The following is an 18,378-nucleotide window of genomic DNA, read 5'->3' as shown; positions in this document are numbered from 1 at the left end:
GGTATTCTTCACTCTTTTAAAGTCTCCTTTCCTGCTTCTCTTCTAACTATATTATTTCTGTATTCCAGTTCTCCAAGTCACTTTTTTCTTCCATGTGGTCTGGTCTGCTAATGATGCTCTCTGTTGCATTCTTCATCTCATTCACTGAATTCTTCCCCTTCAGAATTTGGCTCTTTTTTATAATTTTAGTCTTTTATAAAGAACTCCTGTTTATTAATTTATTCCTGATTTCATGGAATTGTCTTGGGTTTTCTTGTAACTTGGTGGATTTTTTCATAGAAAACAATTTTGAGTTCTTTATCAGTTAGATTGCAGTATTTCATGCCTTTGAGTTCGGTTGCTAGAGAATTATTATTTTCTTTTTGTGATGTCATTTTTCCTTGATTTTTTTTTTTTTAAGGTTTTATCCATTTATTTGACAGACAGAGATCACAAGCAGGCAGAGAGGCAGGCAGAGAGAGAGGGGGAAGCAGGCTCCCTGCCGAGCAAAGAGCCCAATGCAGGGCTCGATCCCAGGACCCTGGAATCATGACCTGAACCAAAGGTAGAGGCTTTAACCCACTGAGCCACCCAGGCGCCCCCTTCCTTGATTTTTTAATACTGTTTATAGCTATGGACTTCTGCTATCACATTTGAAATAGCAGATCCTCCTTAGTTTTTATGACTTCTTTGGTTTTTACAGTTCACCAGGCTGGCTATTGGAAATCTTTCTTCTGTATTCCAGAAGGTGGTATGATAGCTCAAATTTGTAACCCTTCCCACCAACTGTGGCCTCTTTTCTGAGCATGCTCCCTGCCTACCAGATCTTGCTTTCTTGGATGTAGTTGGGAGGACACACAAGGAGCTGGCAGCAGAGTTGGAGAGGTGTGGGTTTAGCACTTGCACTTTGAGGGTACCCTTGGGCCTGAGGGAAGATCCTCGAGTGGGATCCTACCAGAGTCCTGTGGGTGGACTTCTGTTGAAGTGCTGAAGCAGACAACAGGGACCACGTTCCTTTAATGCTCTTTGATATTCTAGTATGCTTCCTTCCCTTTCTCATTCCTTCCCCAAGTCATGGGGGTCCTTCCTCAGAAATCTGGGTACTGCAAGAGATAGAGTTTTCTGTAGCCACAACCTACATAACTGAGCTAGCTGGGCAGTCACTCATTGCTTTTGCTTTCTACTGCTTCCTTTGGGAAGGTTGTGACTGCCACTGCCAAACAACCTAGCTGTGCAGTATCACCCTGGGGAGGGGAGCAGCTCTGGCAAGTTCTTTTCTCTGTGTCTAAACTCATCTCTGGCCTGTTCCAGTGGTATGCTAGAATCTCCCTTCAGGCAGACTAGACTTCTACATTTTCTCTCTTGCCTTTGGGTATCTGCCAATGTTTATAGCTCTCTGGGTTTCTTTTCCAATTGTGGTGAGTGGGAGTGAGGTAGGTTCACCAACTCCTGGAGCTACATCCCTAACTGTGGTCTTATTTTTGGATGCACAGGTAGGCAAGAATCCTCCTAGATTTGTTGGTATAAGGTGCTGAGGCACTTTTATTCAGTTATGGAGGTCTAATAAGTAGTTTAAAATGGGGAGAAAGGGGCGCCTGGGTGGCTCAGTGGGTTAAGCCGTTGCCTTCGGCTCAAGTCATGATCTCAGGGTCCTGGGATCGAGTCCCACGTTGGGCTCTCTGCTCAGCGGGGAGCCTGCTTCCCTTCCTCTCTCTCTGCCTGCCTCTCTGCCTACTTGTGATCTCTCTCTGTCAAATAAATAAATAAAATCTTTAAAAAAAAATAAAATAAAATGGGGAGAAAAAAGGAATGACTTATGCTGCTGTGATGCTTGATAGTACCTTAAAGTTCCCCCAAATTCCTCAAATTCTTAGTCACTGCTGGATTTTAGTTTTTTTCCTTTATAGGTAGTGCCTCTTAAGTCTTCCCTATCTTGAAGTCATAAACATATCCTTCTATATTATCTATAGCTATTCCTAAAGCTATATTATCTATAGCTATTCCTAATATCTATAGCTATTTAATCTTTCTTAAATTTATATTATATGTAATTTATAAGGTATGTTTGTACAGTGCTCACAATGGTAAATACAGCCGTAGGAGTCAGAGCTCCATGCTGCTCACTTTTCCTGGACCTCCCAGCGGGTGTTTAACTTAGAGGCTTCAAGTTACTGCTCATGAACAGCTTGAGAGAATTAAGCTTGATGGGATTGAATCCTGGTTTCCCTTTATTAGTTGACTACTCTGGCATGTTATTTAACCTTAGCCTTGGATTCCTCACCTGTAAAATGGGGATATTAGTCCCTTTTAGAGCTTACTTTGCACCTTGGAGGGGGAGGCAGTTCGTCCTTTATCATATCAAAACAGAACACTCCTTTCATGCCCAGAACCTGTCTCCTGTCCACCTAATTGGCCAAGCCAAAACACTCCAAAGGATTTCTAAACTGAACCTCCTGGTGTTGATATTTTCTGAGTCTATTAAGTAGGTTGAACCGTATGAAACTGCTGATAACTTGGCTCTTTGGTACCTATCAGACCTATCAGTGATCTATCAAAGTGCACTTAAAACTTTCTTTCTCACTGGGTGCCAAACAAGCCGCTTCAGATGCCTGCCAACCTCCTGAATGGACTCTGCTTTTCTTCTTCTTCTCTACGTGTTCTCCATGTAGCATCCAGTGGCACGTGCTTGAAAACTTTCAAATCAGGAATGTTCATAATATGACTCTTGGTATATAGGAAGAAAATATTAGAACTTCAATGTATTTTTTAACATATATTTTAACATACATTTAACAATTTGTTGTTGATTTGTGTGTATGCTTATTTTATAATTATTACTAATACAGTATATTATTGGTGTGCTAGTCAATTTAAAAAGTTTAGAACACAGCAGTTAGGTCTAGATTTTAATGAAATCCCAGTTATTTTGTTAAGCCTCTAATTAAAGTCCTTGTGATTATTTCCAAAATAACTTTGGGTTCATCTGTTAGTTGAACAACTATCTCTTCCTCTAGATTGTAAACTCTCAAAAACAGATATTGTCTTTGTCTTTGTCTTTCTTTGTCACACAGATTTAAGTGCCTAGTAAATATCTGAAACTCATTAATAAACTCCTATAAATTGGTAACAAAAATATTAAGAATTCCTTAATGGGTAAAGGACAGTAGTTCTTAAGGGGATATGAACTAAGGAAATGTTTGACCATAATACTAAGTAAATTTAAAACTTTTAATTAAATCTTAAAATTAACTCTTGACAATTATATTCTAACAGGCAGTCTATCTCGAAGATCCAAGCCTGTGCCTCCTCGTGATTTAGGCAGTTCGGATAAGGGACAAGTAAATATCTTTATATTTTTATATATTTAAGCATACATCACTCAGGCTTAGTTACTAGTTAGTTATTTAAGTTTCTAAACCATTTATAAAGGAGGATGTTAAAAAAGATTTTATTCATTTGTTTGAGAGGTGTGAGGGGGAGGGGCATAAGGAGAAGGAGAGATTGAATCTCAGGCTGACTCTGTGCGTCATGTGGAGCCTGACTTGGGGCTTGATCTCACGATCCGGAGATCATGACCTCAGCTGGAACCAAGAGTCAGATGCTTAACTGACCTACCGAGGTGTGCCTATAAAGGATGTTTTTTACTTAACATTGTGAATGTTTTTTATAGAACACCAAATGCTAGTCATTGAATCCTGTAATAGTAGAACCTGGCATTTAGAAATAAATGTGAGTTTTAGCTGCTTGAAATGTGATTAACACGTCCTTTAGGACAGATGAAAAGAGAACATCTTGTCCTTACAGACTGCCTCACCCAGGGAGCCTCCCGAACCAGTGGACTTCCCAGATCCTGCATGTAAAAAGGACAACAAAAAAGAGGAAAAAGAAGAAATTCAGGGAGAAATCAGTCATCCTGATGGAAAGGTTAAAAATTAAAAAAAAAAAAAAATGAATACTGTAAGAAATACAGGTTAAAGTAGAGTTGGAACACTTAGATTCTAAGTTAATTGGTCTTTAACACTGTTGAGGACACTTAAGCACTGTAGTTCCTTGGAGTGTGACCTTAGTTTGAGCCTCTGGACTCCTAAAAATGCTTGACACACACATGCATTTAGTTGCCATTTTTAGTGTAGAGATACAGCAAAAGTGTTTTGTTTAAACGCTGTTCTTCCTCTAAACATAGCTAAAAAGTGTCATCCTTGGTACTTTTTAAAAGCTTCCATTCAAGGTTTACCCTTCCTGCAGCCTTTCTGTCCACCTCCAGCTACACAGTTTTATTTTTGTGTTTAGGAAATTTTTGAGCAGGATACTGCCTGGCTGGGTGTTCCAGCTAGAAGAAAGACTAAAAAGGGAAGGGCCATAAACAGGTTTGTTAGCAGGGAGGGGATGAGGTAATTTTCCCTCAGGTTTATAGAAAATCTACTTTTCCAAATACCCTAATTTGACCTATTTTAATTGAAATTTTAAGGCCAAAGTTCACTGCTAGTCTCACTACTAGTCTTGAGGAGTGAGGGAAGGACAAAAGAACAGTAGTCGAAGGAAGTAATTATAGACTTTTCCTGTACAAATCCTGCTTTCATGTAACAGATTGTTGGTGGGAAAAGGTTTTCTTTTTGAGAATTCTGCTGATAAATGGGAAAGGAATGAGAAAATTTGAGAATCATCACTGTGCAGTCTCTGATGAAATAAGGGATCTAAGCAGCTGTCATGAATAAGCACTGAACTCCTAGATGAGAGGTTGTTGGGTCTTCATGGCAGATCTAACTGATGTGACCCCGTTGGTCTTGCAGTCATGAGGACAGTCACATACTGCACCTTTGAATGTGTAACCGTAAGAAGCTCTCAGCAGTTTGCAGAAAGTATTCTTATTAGAATAATTCAACTAGACTTTATTCATGCCTCTTAGCTGTAACTACTAGTTTTTTCTCAGGAAGTATAGGGCATACAAGAACATATTAAATGACACCATAATTGGAAAGCAGTCAACCAACTCCAGAATCTGGGAAATTTTACATGTTCAGTGACCCAGTTCTTTCAATAAGTAATCATCATTAAAAAAGGGGCAGGGAGGGGAATGTTAAAGGTTGAGATTTAAGAGACATGTTATCAAGTGTTGTGTGTGGACCATATTTTGATCCTGATTCAAATAAACTGTAAAAAGTCTATTTTGTGAATATAGGGGAAACAACATGGAAGTTAAAATATGGTGAACGAATAACAGTTTGTTAGGGACAGTAATGATTTGGTTATATTAAAACCTGTCCTTAAATCAATTGAAGTGTTTTACATGTGACGTGATATCTGTGGTTTGCTTAAAAAAAAAAAAAAAAAACCTCAGCAGAAAAGAAATTGAAGGTGATAGAATCAAATCGAAAGATACTCCTTGCTCATGGATTGGAAGAATGAATATTGTTACAATGTCCACTACCCAAAACTATCTACAGATTCAGTGCAATCCCTATCAAAATGGCAACAGCATTTTTCACAAAACTAGAATAATACTAAAATACACATGTATAAAAAAAAAAAACCCTGAATACCAAAAGCAATTAAGAAAGAAAGAATCCCAGACTTCTAGTTGTATTACAAAGCTGTAGTAATGGAACAGTATGGTACTGATACAAAAATAGACACACAGATCAATGGGACAGAACAGAGAGGCCTGTTTTACGTTTTTTTTTTTTTTTTTTTAAAGAGGACAGGTTTTTGTTGTTGTTTTATTTTAAAGATTTTATTTATTTATTTGACAGAGAGAGAGAGAGCGAGTCCAAGCAGGGGAGAATAGAGGGAAAGTCGGCTTCCTACCAAGCAGGGAGCCTGATGTAGGGCTTGATCCCAGCACCCTGGGATCATGATCTGAGCCAAAGGTAGACACCTAACCAACTGAGCCATCCAGGTATCCCTGAACCCATGCTCTTATGTGGTCAGTTAATCTATGACAAAGGAAGCAAGAAATACAACAGGAAAAAGACAGTCTCTTTAATAAATGGTGTTAGGAAAACTGGACGGTTACATGCAAAAGATGAAACTGGATCACTTTCTTATACACAAACACAAAGTCAAGAGGGATTAAAAACCTAAATTTGAGACCTGAAACTATAAAAATACTACAAGAGAGCACAGGCAATAACCCCTTTGACATTAGCTATAGCAACATTTTTCAAGATAGGTGTCCTAAGACAAGAGAAACAAAAGTAAAACTATTGGGACTACACCTAAATAAAAAGCTTTTGCACATAGCAAAGGAAACCATCAATAAAACAAAAAGGCAACTCTGAATGGGAGAAGATATTTGCAAATGACATATATGATAAGGTGTCAGTATCCAAAATATATGAAGAACTACACAACCCCCCCCCCCAAAATAATCCAGTTAAGAAATGGGCAGAGGATCTGAACAGACATTTTTCCAAAGAAGATATACAGATGACCAACAGATACATGAAAATTTCAACATCCCTAATCAGGAAAATGCAAATCAAAGCCACAATAAGCTATCATGTCACACCTGTCAGAATGGCTAATAGTCGAAAAGACAACAAGTGTTAGAATGGGGGAGAAAAGGAACCCTTGAATACTGTTGATGGGAATGCAAACTGGTGCAGCCACTGTGGAAGACAGTACAGAGGTTCCTCAGAAAGTTAAAATAGAAAAAAAAAAAGTAAAATAGAAATGCCATGATTCAATTATTCTACTACTGAGTATTTGCCAAAGGAAGCAAAAACAATAATTCAGAAAGATATATGTGCCCTTATGTTTATTGCAACATTATTTACAATAGTCAAGGTATGGGAGCAACCTAAGTGTACATTGATAGACAAATGGATAAGGAAGATAAGGTGTGTATACACACACAGACACACACATACAGTGGAATATTACATAGCCATAAGAAAAGATGAGATCTTGCTGTTTGCTACAACATGATGTACCTAGATGGTATTATGCTAAGGGAAATAAGTCCAACTAAGTACCATATGATTTCACTCACATGTGGAATCTGAAAAATCAAATGAGTAAACCAAAAGCAGAATCAGACCTATACATATAGAGAACAAACTGATGGTTACCAGTGGGAGTAGGGTGGGGGTATGGACAAAATGGGTCAAAGTGAGTGGGAGATATAGGTTTCTAGTTACGGAATGAGTAAGTCATGGGGGTGAAAGGAACAGCATAGGGAATATGGTCGATGATACCATAATAGCATTATCTGGTAACAGATGGGAAAGCTACACTTGCGATGAGCACAGCACAACATACAGACTTGTAAAATCACTATGTTGTACACCTGAAACTAATGTGTATCAACTATACTTAATAAAAGAAAACTCAGCAAAAAATGAGTTTGTTTTGGGGGAATAGGTAACAGAAGAATGGTGAATTGTTGATACTCAGAGACAATGGTTTTGAGATGATGTTTTTGCCTTTTATTATGAAAGATTTCAAATTAGGCAGTTTGGAAGAGAATTAGGGATATTTTTGTCTTGTGTCCAGAGGAAATCTAATGATAATCTGGTGGGTTTTTTTTTTTTTTTTTTTGGTAGGTAGAAAAGGTTTACAAGAATGGGTGTCATGTTATATTGTTTCCAAATGGAACTCGAAAAGAAGTGAGTGCAGATGGAAAGACTGTCACTGTCACTTTCTTTAATGGTGATGTGAAACAGGTCATGCCAGATGAGAGAGTGGTAAGTTTCCCTAGGAACGTTTTTCTCCATGGCTTAAACCTCTCTAGAGAAAACACATACTGACTTTGTGTCTTTACAGATCTATTACTATGCATCTGCCCAGACCACTCACACTACTTATCCAGAAGGACTAGAAATCTTACATTTCTCAAGTGGACAAATAGGTAAAAACTTGCTCTGCCCTCTCCTAGTTAACTACTTTCCTTTCTTTAAAATTAAATACTTATAGTAAATAAGTATTAATTACTTACAAGTAAATACTTACAGTAAATACTTTTTAAAACAGAAAAACATTTCCCAGATGGGAGAAAAGAAATCACATTTCCTGACCAGACTATCAAAAACCTATTTCCTGATGGAGAAGAAGAAAGCATTTTTCCAGATGGTACAATTGTAAGAGTACAAAGGTATGATTTCTGTTAAATTTGCTTCTAGATTTGCCAAATTTCAATTTCTATTTCCAAGTGAATTTTTAAAATCTTAAAACATTTATATGTCATTCAGAATTTCAGAAAGTTTAGCAGTGAATACAGATACACACTTTGAGAGCATACTCATACTATAGCATATTCTTTTCTGTTCAGCATTTTGGAGTTTAGAACTGAGACATATAGGTTCTAATATATAGTCTATAACCTAGAAACTTAAAGGAAATCTGTATAGCACTTCACAAAAGGGGAATGGCAAGTATTTGTACAGAAATGAATTTGGTGGCGTGCCTGGGTGGCTCATGTGGTTAAGTATCTGCCTTTGGCTCAGGTCATGATCCCAGGGTCCTGGGACAGAGCCCCACATGGAGCTCCAGGCTCATCAGGGAGTCTCCTTCTTCCTTTCCCTCTGCCCCTCACCACTGCTCATGCTTTCTCTCTTGAATAAATAAAATCTTTAAAAAAGAAATTAATTTGATGAAATATGAAAACTAAATATTTAAGACACAAAGAAGGAAAGCTACCCTATCAGTTTTTAAGAACAATCGAACAATGATGGCAGTATTTGAATTAGACTATATCTCTTCTGTCTTATATTTTGATTTTCTGGATATCCCTGTCCCTGCCTGATTAGTATTTTAGTCCTCTGGCCTCCCTGACTCAATTCTTTAAAATAGCAACTTCTTTATCCTTCTGAGTGTTAAATTTCTTGAAATTAGAGACTTCTTAAGTCCACAATACAGAGCTTTTCATAGTCACCATTTTAATTGAAACCATAGTGAAGGTCTGTCAAATCCACTGTCCTACTTTGTACCTTCCTCTCCTAGAGTGTGCATGCATTTAACTACTTGAGTTCAGTAATTGAAAGTTAGCAAAAAAAAAAAAAAAAAGTAAATGGTAAAAACAATAAAATAATTCAATATTATAATAATTCAATAATAATAATAATAATAATAAATTATAAATAATAATAATTCAACAATAAAATAATTCAAATAATGTAGGAACTTTGATGTTCATGGTAGTGTTTTTCTTTAACATGGTTTGAAACTTTCTTTGGTGCTCAACTAAATAAATACCAATCTCTCCTAAAACTTGAGCAATTTCAGAAACTTTTCCGTCTTTTTTTTAATTCTTATGTTTGAAATTTTTTATAATAAAAAGTAGAGAAAATAATATGAAAAACAAGCAAATCCCAGATATCAGATCATTCAGGATTATTTTGGCATTTTTTATTTATAGTGGTTCTTCAACTTCACTGTGCATTAAAACCACCTGGAAGAATTGTTCAGTTGCAGATTGCTGGACCCCACCCCAATAATTTGCATTACTAATAATGTCTCAGGTGATGCTGTCTGTCATCCCTGGTCCTGGGGCTGCACTTGATAAAAGAGTGGCTCTCAAAACGGCTTTTTGTTCTAACACTTATATGTGGCATAAAGCCATTACATGCACATACAATTTGAGAAATAACCAAAATAGCAAAAAACTACTGAGTTGAGAAATGGTGATTCACAGTCTGTAGCCTAGCTTTGTGTTTTTAACGGCACATAAAGATTTAGATTCAGTTTGAATGTCCTGCACACACATCAAGCAGTTCACTTGATGCACTGCTTCAGAATAGGTCTGATTTATGGCCCTTCCCAGGGATATAAATGCTCTTCTCCAACCTGATAAAGAGCAAGCACTCAGACTGCTTATAACGTAGTGAAAAGGATAAAGGTCAAAACTGAAAACCATTTATTTATAAGATTTTATTTATTTATTTGACAGAGACACAACGAGAAAGGGAACATAAGCAAGGAGAATGGAAAGGGAGAAGTAGGCTTCCTGTCAAGCAGTGGGCCTGACCTGGGGTTTGATCCCAGGACTCTGGGAGCATGACCTGAGCCAAAGCCAGACGTTTAATGACTGAGCCACCTAAGCATCCCCATCTATATTTTTAAAAAGATTTTATTTATTTGAGAGAGTGAGAACACACAAGCAGGGGAAGTGGCAGACAGAGGGAGAAGCAGTCTCCCCACTGAGCAAGGAGCCTGACGAAGGGCTCAATCCCAGGACCCTGGGATCATGACCTAAGCCCGAAGGCAGCCGCCTAACTGACTGAGCCATCCAGGCACCCCTGAAAGCCATATTTTAATATAATGTCCAATTTTTCTTAGAGGCAGAATACATATAAAGTTAAAAAACCTAAGCATTTTGTAGTGAAAACATAAATTCATTAACTTTTCATGGGCACATTTAAGTGCTAATCTGGTCAATGGAACTATCAGCTTGAAGCAGAAACAGGGTGGAAAGAATTTTTAAAGAAGGTACTGTGCAGGGAGAGGACCAGTGGAGGTTCTAAGAGAGGAGAGAACTGCCAGAATCAAAAAGCCACTTTTAGAGCATTTTCCTATTGTATATTTAATAATTTAAAGAAATTAAATTTTATTTTAAATTTACAGAGATGGCAACAAAATCATAGAGTTTAATAATGGCCAAAGAGAACTACACACTGCCCAGTTCAAGAGACGGGAATATCCAGATGGCACTGTTAAAACTGTATATACAAATGGTCATCAAGAAACAAAATATACATCTGGTCGAATAAGGGTTAAAGACAAGGATGGTAATGTTCTAATGGATACAAAATTGTAATGATCCTGTGCCTGACTAATCATGAAATAACACTAACTGATTTTCTTGTTAAAAAATACATTTCTTGTGGTTACTGTGGTTTAATTTATATATGGTGTGTGTGTGTGTATATATATATAAAGGAAAAGACTTTGGATTATAAAATAAAAACACCATAGCTTTTTACATTCTTTGAAATGTACAAGAACAAGCTTTCTTTCTTTTCTTTTCTTTTTTTTTTTACAGCTTTCATTTTTAATTCACCTGTCTTTCTACAGTTAAATGCATGACTAAGGAAAGCATTATTTGTTATAAACTGAATGGGCAAAAATAATGAGGCGTTTCTTTTGAAGATGGTTATAAAAACCAAGAAGTACAAGAAATAAAACAGCACAGATATTCCACGAGCACATCAGCCATAAAACAAGGACTTGCAGAAAAAGTTTACTTGAGGAGTAAGAGAATGTCTCTAGTCAGAATATACTGTGTTCAATTAGTTCTAAAATTAAAGCATTTTATCTACTGAAGAGGTTCTTTAGTTGTAATAGAATAGGAGGTTAAAACACTGAATGAATACAGACAGATCAAACACCAAAAGAGGTAGAAGAATTCATTCTGTGAGTACAGATAAGCACAGGAGAAAACATTTACTGTGGTGGTATGTAATGGTTAAAATGGGAGACTTGAGAATGGAGGGGGTGGGAAAAATCACTAGAGCTCGTGTTAAAGATCAACGACAGGTACCTTGATGTTAAAATCTATAAAGCTGTATAGGTTGACAGAAGCAAGATGTCCTTGAAGGAAGGATAGGTTTTCTACATATCAATTTACATAATAATTACAGGTTGTATAGTCCCTTAAAGTGCAATATACAGTAATATTGGCAATGACTCCCACTTTTAAAAATAGCTAAATGTATCAATTCCAGGTGATTTTAGAAATGAATATGAAAAAAGTTACAAGCTTATCAAATAAGGACTTATATATATTATTTCACGATAAAGAAGGATTTTTAAATGAGACACATTGCAAACTTGAAAGGTTAACAAATGAATGAAATGTGTCCAAAGATACCACAAAATGTGTCCAAAGATACCACAAAAAAGAAAAGATGACCCACAGACTAGAAGATTACAGACTAGAAGACCCACAGACTAGAGGATTAATATCCAGAATATATAAAGAATTCCTACAAATAAACAAGATAATTATAAACAACTCAATAGAAAAATGGACAAACGATATGAACAAACAAGTAACTATTAAACCAGTGAATACATACTGAAATAATGAGATACTTTTTTTATATTAGAATCAATACTGGCAAATAACAGTGTGGCCACACCACACATTGTCAAGGAACTCAGACTACTGATGGTAATAAATTGAGTAAATCCACTTTTTGGAAAGCAATTACCCCATGACCCAGTAAGTTTTACTACTAAGTATATATACTAGAAAACCCATAATGTGTACACAGGGGCCCTACAGAAGAATATTTGTAATTGAGAAAAAAACTGGTAACAACCTAAATATCAGCAGAATTATGTACAGAGATGGATAGGAGAGTGAAAGTGAATTAAAAAAAACAGCATACCAACACGGATAAACAGCACAAATAGTGGGAAAATTAAAGGTGCAATAGCACACTCATTAACAATATATATAGCAGCAGTATACTTTGCTTTATGAATGCATTCATATGCAGTAAAAATAAGAATGTAAGGATAATAAACACCAAAGTCACAACAGTGTTCATCTCTGCAGGGAAGAGAATAACTGGGGAAGGGCACTACAGGAGTCTTCAAATGTACTGAGAGGTCTGCTGTCTGAAACTTAATATACATTCATAATAAAATGAACTACATTTTTTTCATGTGCCTAAAACATGAAATTATTATAAAGTAAATCCGGAAAATATTTGGAAGTAAGTATTTATTAACTCTTTCAAACAACTACTGACAGTTTAACATGTAAGGAAAAAAAGGCCATCACTATTGCAGAACAAGTCAAGATAAATAAGCCTGAAATGGCTTATGCATAACAGAAAACTTTCTTCTAGGCTGCTGTATAGATGCTCTGCACTGTATACCTGAAAAAAACAAAATGCATGTTACTTTAAAACATTTGCTTAAGTAAATGTTCAGACGAGTTACTGAATCACTTGTTACATTTATGTGGATGAATAAATAGCTGGTTACCCAAGTATTTTAATAGCTTTGTTATTAGGTCATGGATTGTTCAATGGTGTTCTGTGCATACCATATACTAATATGCTTAAATTACTTAAAGTGTCCACTTCCTTCTGCTCTTTAGCCCATCCCCAGCAACTATCTGTTACTATGATAGTCATTTCAAGCATTCTTACAGATGGGAGATCCTCTTTGATTCTGGTATTCGATAGGTGAAAAGGGCCTATGAAGAAGTTTAGAAGAAAGATTCTTGTTGAGCTTTGTTGTCATTCTTCGAGAAATCAAGGAAAGTCTGAAGGTGCTTTTATGGGTAATTTAGCATTAATCTCCACTGTATTAGTCACATGCAGGAACAAGAAGCCATGATACTTACATCATTCATCTTGGTCCGCCAGCCCCATTTCTACTAATGACATATGAACTGGATATTGTTCATCTTCATATAATGTCACTATTTGTTCTGGTGCCTGAGCCTAAAATTAAAAGACAGTTGTCAAAAAAATACAGTAAGGTCTTTGCTGGTTTTCCCCTCCTACATCTGGCCTATATCACATAGGAAGGAAAACGCACTCTCCAAATTTATTAATAATTTGTATTTTAAAAGGTCTTTGTGGTGATTTCCTATTAAATCCATTCTTTCCATCCTTATACTTTATTTAAAATATAACTCCAGGGTGCCAGTGTGGCTCAGTTGGTTAAGCAACTGCTTTTGGCTTGGGTCATGATCCTGGAGTCCCAGGATCGTGTCCCACATCGGGCTTCCTGCTCTGTGGGGAGTCTGCTTCTCCCTCTGACACTCCTAGCTCTCATGCTCTCTTTCAAATAAATAAAATCTTAAAAAAAAAAAAAAGTAACTCCAACCCAAAGTTTTCCTAGATTAAGCCAGTGGGCTTTAACACTACCATCCCTGTTAAGATTCATTTATATTCCTTCTAGAAGGCCTTATGCCTTTATGCATAAACTGGCCAAATTATGAGTTATTCTTAGAGATGAATAATTACATGTCTGTAAGAATACTTACTAGCCCTGTCTATATTTTTATTGGCTGCTTGAGAGAAACTGTTTATGGCTATTTACACTACTTTGACACACAAAAGCATGGTACGTATGGAGGTTTTCAAAAAGCACTTTCTAGTAAAAGCACTGTTATATTAAGAGTTCACTCTTGTCAGAGCCAGTACATCAGGAATCTGCAAATCCTGGGTCTCAAAATCAGGGTAGGTTGGGCTGAAACCACAGTATTGAGGACTAAGGTGAATTAGTCCTCAAAGGAGTTGTTGAATTAGTCCATTCAAAGGAGTTGTTATATGAGTTCACTGCTCATATAGCAGTCAGGATTCCTAGAATTTATAATATTTAATCAGAAATCAGAAATACATAGACTTTTAAAATTTTTTTAAAATATTTTTTAAAGATTTTATTTGAGAGAAAGAGAAAGCATGAGGGGGGAGGGTCAGAGGGAGAAGTGGAGCAAGCAGGGAGCCCAGTGTGGGACTCGATCCTAGTATGCTGGGATCATGACCTGAGCTGAAGGCAGATGCTTAACGACTGAGCCACCCAGGTGCCCCCAAAATAGAGACTTTTTTGGGGGTTAATTTTTCCAATTTTAAAACACGTTCAGGCCAGATTCTGCCTATGGACTTCCCCTTTGTGACATGCTAAAGCTCTAAAGCAAGCATATTTATATAAACACAATATGAACATTTGAACATTTATTTTTTTTATTTTTTTTTTAAAGTTTTTTTTTTTTAATTTATTTGTCAGAGAGAGTGAGTGAGAGCGAGCACAGGCAGACAGAGTGGAAGGCAGAGTCAGACGGAGAAGCAGGCTCCCTGCGGAGCAAGGAGCCCGATATGGGACTCGATCCCAGGACGCTGGGATCATGACCTGAGCCGAAGGCAGCTGCTTAACCAACTGAGCCACCCAGGCGTCCCTGAACATTTATTTTTTAAATAAATGTATGTATGTGATATAGGAGTGTGTGTGTTGATTGTGTGGTGTGTCTGTGGTATGTTTGGTGTGTGTGTTGTATGTGTAGTGTGTACATGGGTATGTGTGTGTACTATGTTGTATTTTTTTTTTAATGATTTATCAATTAGGGAGAGAGAGTACATGTGCTTGAGCAGGGGGAGGGGGAGAAGGAGAAAAAATCTCAAGTAGATTCCCTGCTGAGTTTAGAGCCCTACACAAGGCCTGTGTCAAAATCACAAGTTGGGCACTTAACCAAGTGAGCCACCCAGGCCCTCTGTGTATGTATATTCTATATGTGTTATGCATTTTGTCTTTTTCTGTGTGTTATGGGTGGTGTTGAGTAATATATGTGTGATGTGTGTTTTGTTTTGGTATTGTAGGTTTGTGAGGTATATGTGTAGTGTTAGTATGTATGTGGTGTATTTGTGGTGTTTGGTATTTCTGTAGTGTGTGGTATATTTTGGTGTGTGGTTTTGTGTAGTGTTATGTGTGGTTTGTGTTATGTATAGTTTGTGTGTGCTGTATGGAGTGTATGATGTTGTGTGCTGTATGTATGTAGTGCCTGTGGTGTATGAACAGTGTGAGTGTGGTTTTGACTGGTGCATGGTGTATCTGTGGTGTAGGTGTTGTGTGTGTTTAGTATGTGTGCATTATGTGTATGCATGAGATGTGGGGGCATGGTATGTCAAGCATGTATGCATATATGTTTGTATATACTTGTGTGTATAGCATAAGTGTGTTGTATTTGGTTTATGAGTGGTGTGCATGATGTTTAAGTGTTGTCTGATGTATTTGATATATGTGTAGTATGTGTGGTGAATAAAACTATTTATTCACATAAACACACCAAACACATACTGTGCACACATGAAATAAATACACTAGTATTGATGTGTTTGGTGTGTTTATGTTCCATGTGTTTTGTGTATTGTTTGTGTGTGTGCTATTTTCCTTAGTGTATAGTGTGTGCTGGTGTCTATTGTGAGTGGTGTGTGTGTCCCAGTGTTGTGTGTTTATGTGGTGGTGGTTATGTGTGGTGGTGTGTGAATGAAATTTCTACACTGTGCATTGTCTATTTTATGTGTGTGTGTGTGTGTGTGTGGTGTTTTTGTGGTGTATGTGTGGTATGTGTGTACTCTATGTTTATGTACTCTATGTTTTATGTTTAGTTAGTGTTGTGTATTTGGAATATGTATGCTATGTGTTGTGTGTATGCTATATGTGTACTGAGTGTGGTTTTTATGTGGTGTATGGTGTGTCTGAGGTATATGTATGGTGTGTGTAAAACGTGCAGTATATGTGTGTGCATGGTTTGTGTGTACTGTGTGTCAGATTATGTGTGGCATGTGGTATCTGTGACTATGGTATGTTACATGTGGGGTGTGTAAGTACTGAGTGATGTGATATATGTGATGAGTATGTGTTGTGTGTGCAGTTTATAGTAGAGATGTGATGTAGGTGTGTGTATGAGGTCTGAATATTTTTTGAGTGATGTGTGTATGTTATGTTTGGTATGTGTTGAATGGTGAGTATATGGTGTTTGGGTATTGTGGTTGCAATTTATTTTATATGTTCTATGTGTGTAGTGTGTTATATGTTTCTCTATTATGTGCATGGTGTGAGTGCTGTATGTGTGGTGTTTTTCCAGTGGTGTGTATTTTTGAGCTGTTCATGTGGTGTTGGTTATATGTGGTGTCTGCAGTGAATATGTGGTATATGAATGGTACTTTTGTGGTTTTGTGGGGTTTGTATGGTGTCCGTGCTATATGTAGTGTTTGTATGTCTTGTTTAATACTTGTTTTGTGTGTTCAGAGTGTGTAGTGTGTGTATTATGTGTGGTATATGTGTGCTCTGAGTGTAGTTTTATGATGTGTGTGGTGTGTTTGTGGTATGTGTGTAGTGTGTGGGAAAGGTTTTCGGTATGTGTGTGTTATGTTTTTTTGTGTGGCATACAGTATGTGTGGTATGTGGTGTATGGGTGCCTGTGTGCTATATATTTTATGTGTTATATTCTGTAAGTGTACTGTGCATTGTATATTTCTTTGTGTGTGGTATGTGTGGAACATGAGTGTTGTATGTGTTTATTTGAACCTTTTGATGCAGGTTCTATTGCATTAAGCAATTCAAAATTACTACAGTTCAGTCCTTTCCACGGCTTTGACCAGAATTCCCATTCTGGGAATGAAGTTTAATGTCACTTCGAGACCCACTCATTCACTTATCATTTGACTGTCTACTAAGGAGGAGCTCAAATACCATATCCTATCCTGATCTGTACAGAGGGAAGTGTCCTTGTACCTATACTTATTTTATAGAACATATTTCATTCTACCTCATTTACAAATGGTTTACAAATGTTTCATTTCTCTCACTGATTTATGAGTTCTTTGATTATAGGATACTCATCTTGATCATTTTTCTTATTCATTACATCAGTTATATTTTATGTCATTGTAGGGCTAATAAAAATTTGCTAAATATAAACTGAAGCATAATTTTAATAAGCCTTAAAATTAATCTTATAGTATTTAAAGATTTATATGTTTTAAAGCATTTTTTTTTCTTTTTTGCATCTAGAGTTGCATAGATAGAAAGCACTTTAGAAAGTGGCTAGGGACCCTAGAAATATCTTCAATAAGATTTTGGATAATTAAGATAGATAGTTACCATGGAAGAAGCATAAAGTTGTTTTCCTTGAAGACAGTCTATCATAGCCCACAGTGCTTCCATGCTCCATTTGGGACAATATGGTATTCTTGTCTTTCCTGGATCTCTTAAGGGAGGTTTAAACCCTGCCAAGAGAACCTTTATGGCACGGGCTGGATACTGCATAAGGTGAAGAGGAATTTGACGTAATCTGCCACAAAAGAAATTCTTAAAATGTTCAGAATGTCACAAAATTCTCTAATAGCTAAAACTGCAATGGGAAAAATTTATGACATTGGATTTGGCAATGAATTAGCTGTGATATCAAAAGCATAAACAGCAGAAGGAAAAAAAATCTGACTACAGCAAAATTAAAAACTCTGCAAAGGAAATAATCAACAGTGAGAAAGCAACCTACAGGATGAGAGAAAATATACACTAGAAAGTAGACATTTCTCCAAAGAAGATATATAAATGGTCAACAACCACATGACATGGTGCTCAATATCATTAATCACCAGGGAAAAGCAAATAAAGCTATAGTGAAATACAACTTCACATCCATTAAAGTGGCTACTTTAAAGTGCCTGGGTGGATCAGTTGGTTAAATAACTGCCTTTGGCTCACGTCATGATCCTGAAGTCCCAGGACCAAGTCCTGCATCAGGCTCCCTGCACAGCAAAGAAGTCTGCTTCTCCCTCTGTCCCTCCTGCTTCTCACACTCTCTCTGTTTCTCAAATAAAAGTTTTTAAAAAGGTGGCTACTATCAAAACACCAGAAAATATGAAATGTTTATGAGGATGTAGATAGAGACTGGAATTCTTGGACACTTAGAACATGAGTGTTGTATGTGTTTAT

The 18,378-nt window shown here is 36.8% G+C and overlaps 2 protein-coding genes across 4 annotated transcripts in view; one reads left to right on the top strand and one right to left on the bottom strand.

Moving 5' to 3' along the window:
• CENPJ (centromere protein J) overlaps positions 1-10,919 on the top strand; it is a 61,976-nt gene extending 51,057 nt beyond the window's left edge. For all 3 annotated transcript variants that reach the window (XM_004778224.3, XM_004778225.3, XM_004778229.3), the window contains 6 exons: positions 3,253-3,317; positions 3,784-3,903; positions 7,524-7,664; positions 7,744-7,828; positions 7,951-8,071; positions 10,540-10,919. In XM_004778224.3, the coding sequence (XP_004778281.1) occupies positions 3,253-3,317; positions 3,784-3,903; positions 7,524-7,664; positions 7,744-7,828; positions 7,951-8,071; positions 10,540-10,732 (725 nt within the window). In that variant the 3' untranslated portion in view covers positions 10,733-10,919. The remainder of the gene's footprint in view (positions 1-3,252; positions 3,318-3,783; positions 3,904-7,523; positions 7,665-7,743; positions 7,829-7,950; positions 8,072-10,539) is intronic.
• Positions 10,920-12,629: 1,710 nt separating this feature from the next.
• Positions 12,630-18,378, bottom strand: part of RNF17 (ring finger protein 17) — a 174,596-nt gene continuing 168,847 nt past the window's right edge. The window contains exons 34-36 of the mRNA XM_004778233.3: positions 17,542-17,731; positions 13,277-13,376; positions 12,630-12,803 (exon numbers count right to left, since the gene is read on the bottom strand). Of these exons, the coding sequence (XP_004778290.1) occupies positions 13,278-13,376; positions 17,542-17,731 (289 nt within the window). The 3' untranslated portion in view covers positions 12,630-12,803; position 13,277. The remainder of the gene's footprint in view (positions 12,804-13,276; positions 13,377-17,541; positions 17,732-18,378) is intronic.

Source organism: Mustela putorius, unplaced genomic scaffold (genome assembly GCF_011764305.1).
Source record: "Mustela putorius furo isolate JIRA1106 unplaced genomic scaffold, ASM1176430v1.1 tig00004035_pilon_pilon_pilon, whole genome shotgun sequence".
NCBI classification, from domain to species: Eukaryota; Metazoa; Chordata; class Mammalia; order Carnivora; family Mustelidae; genus Mustela; species Mustela putorius.
This window is presented reverse-complemented; position numbering and strand designations above follow the sequence as displayed.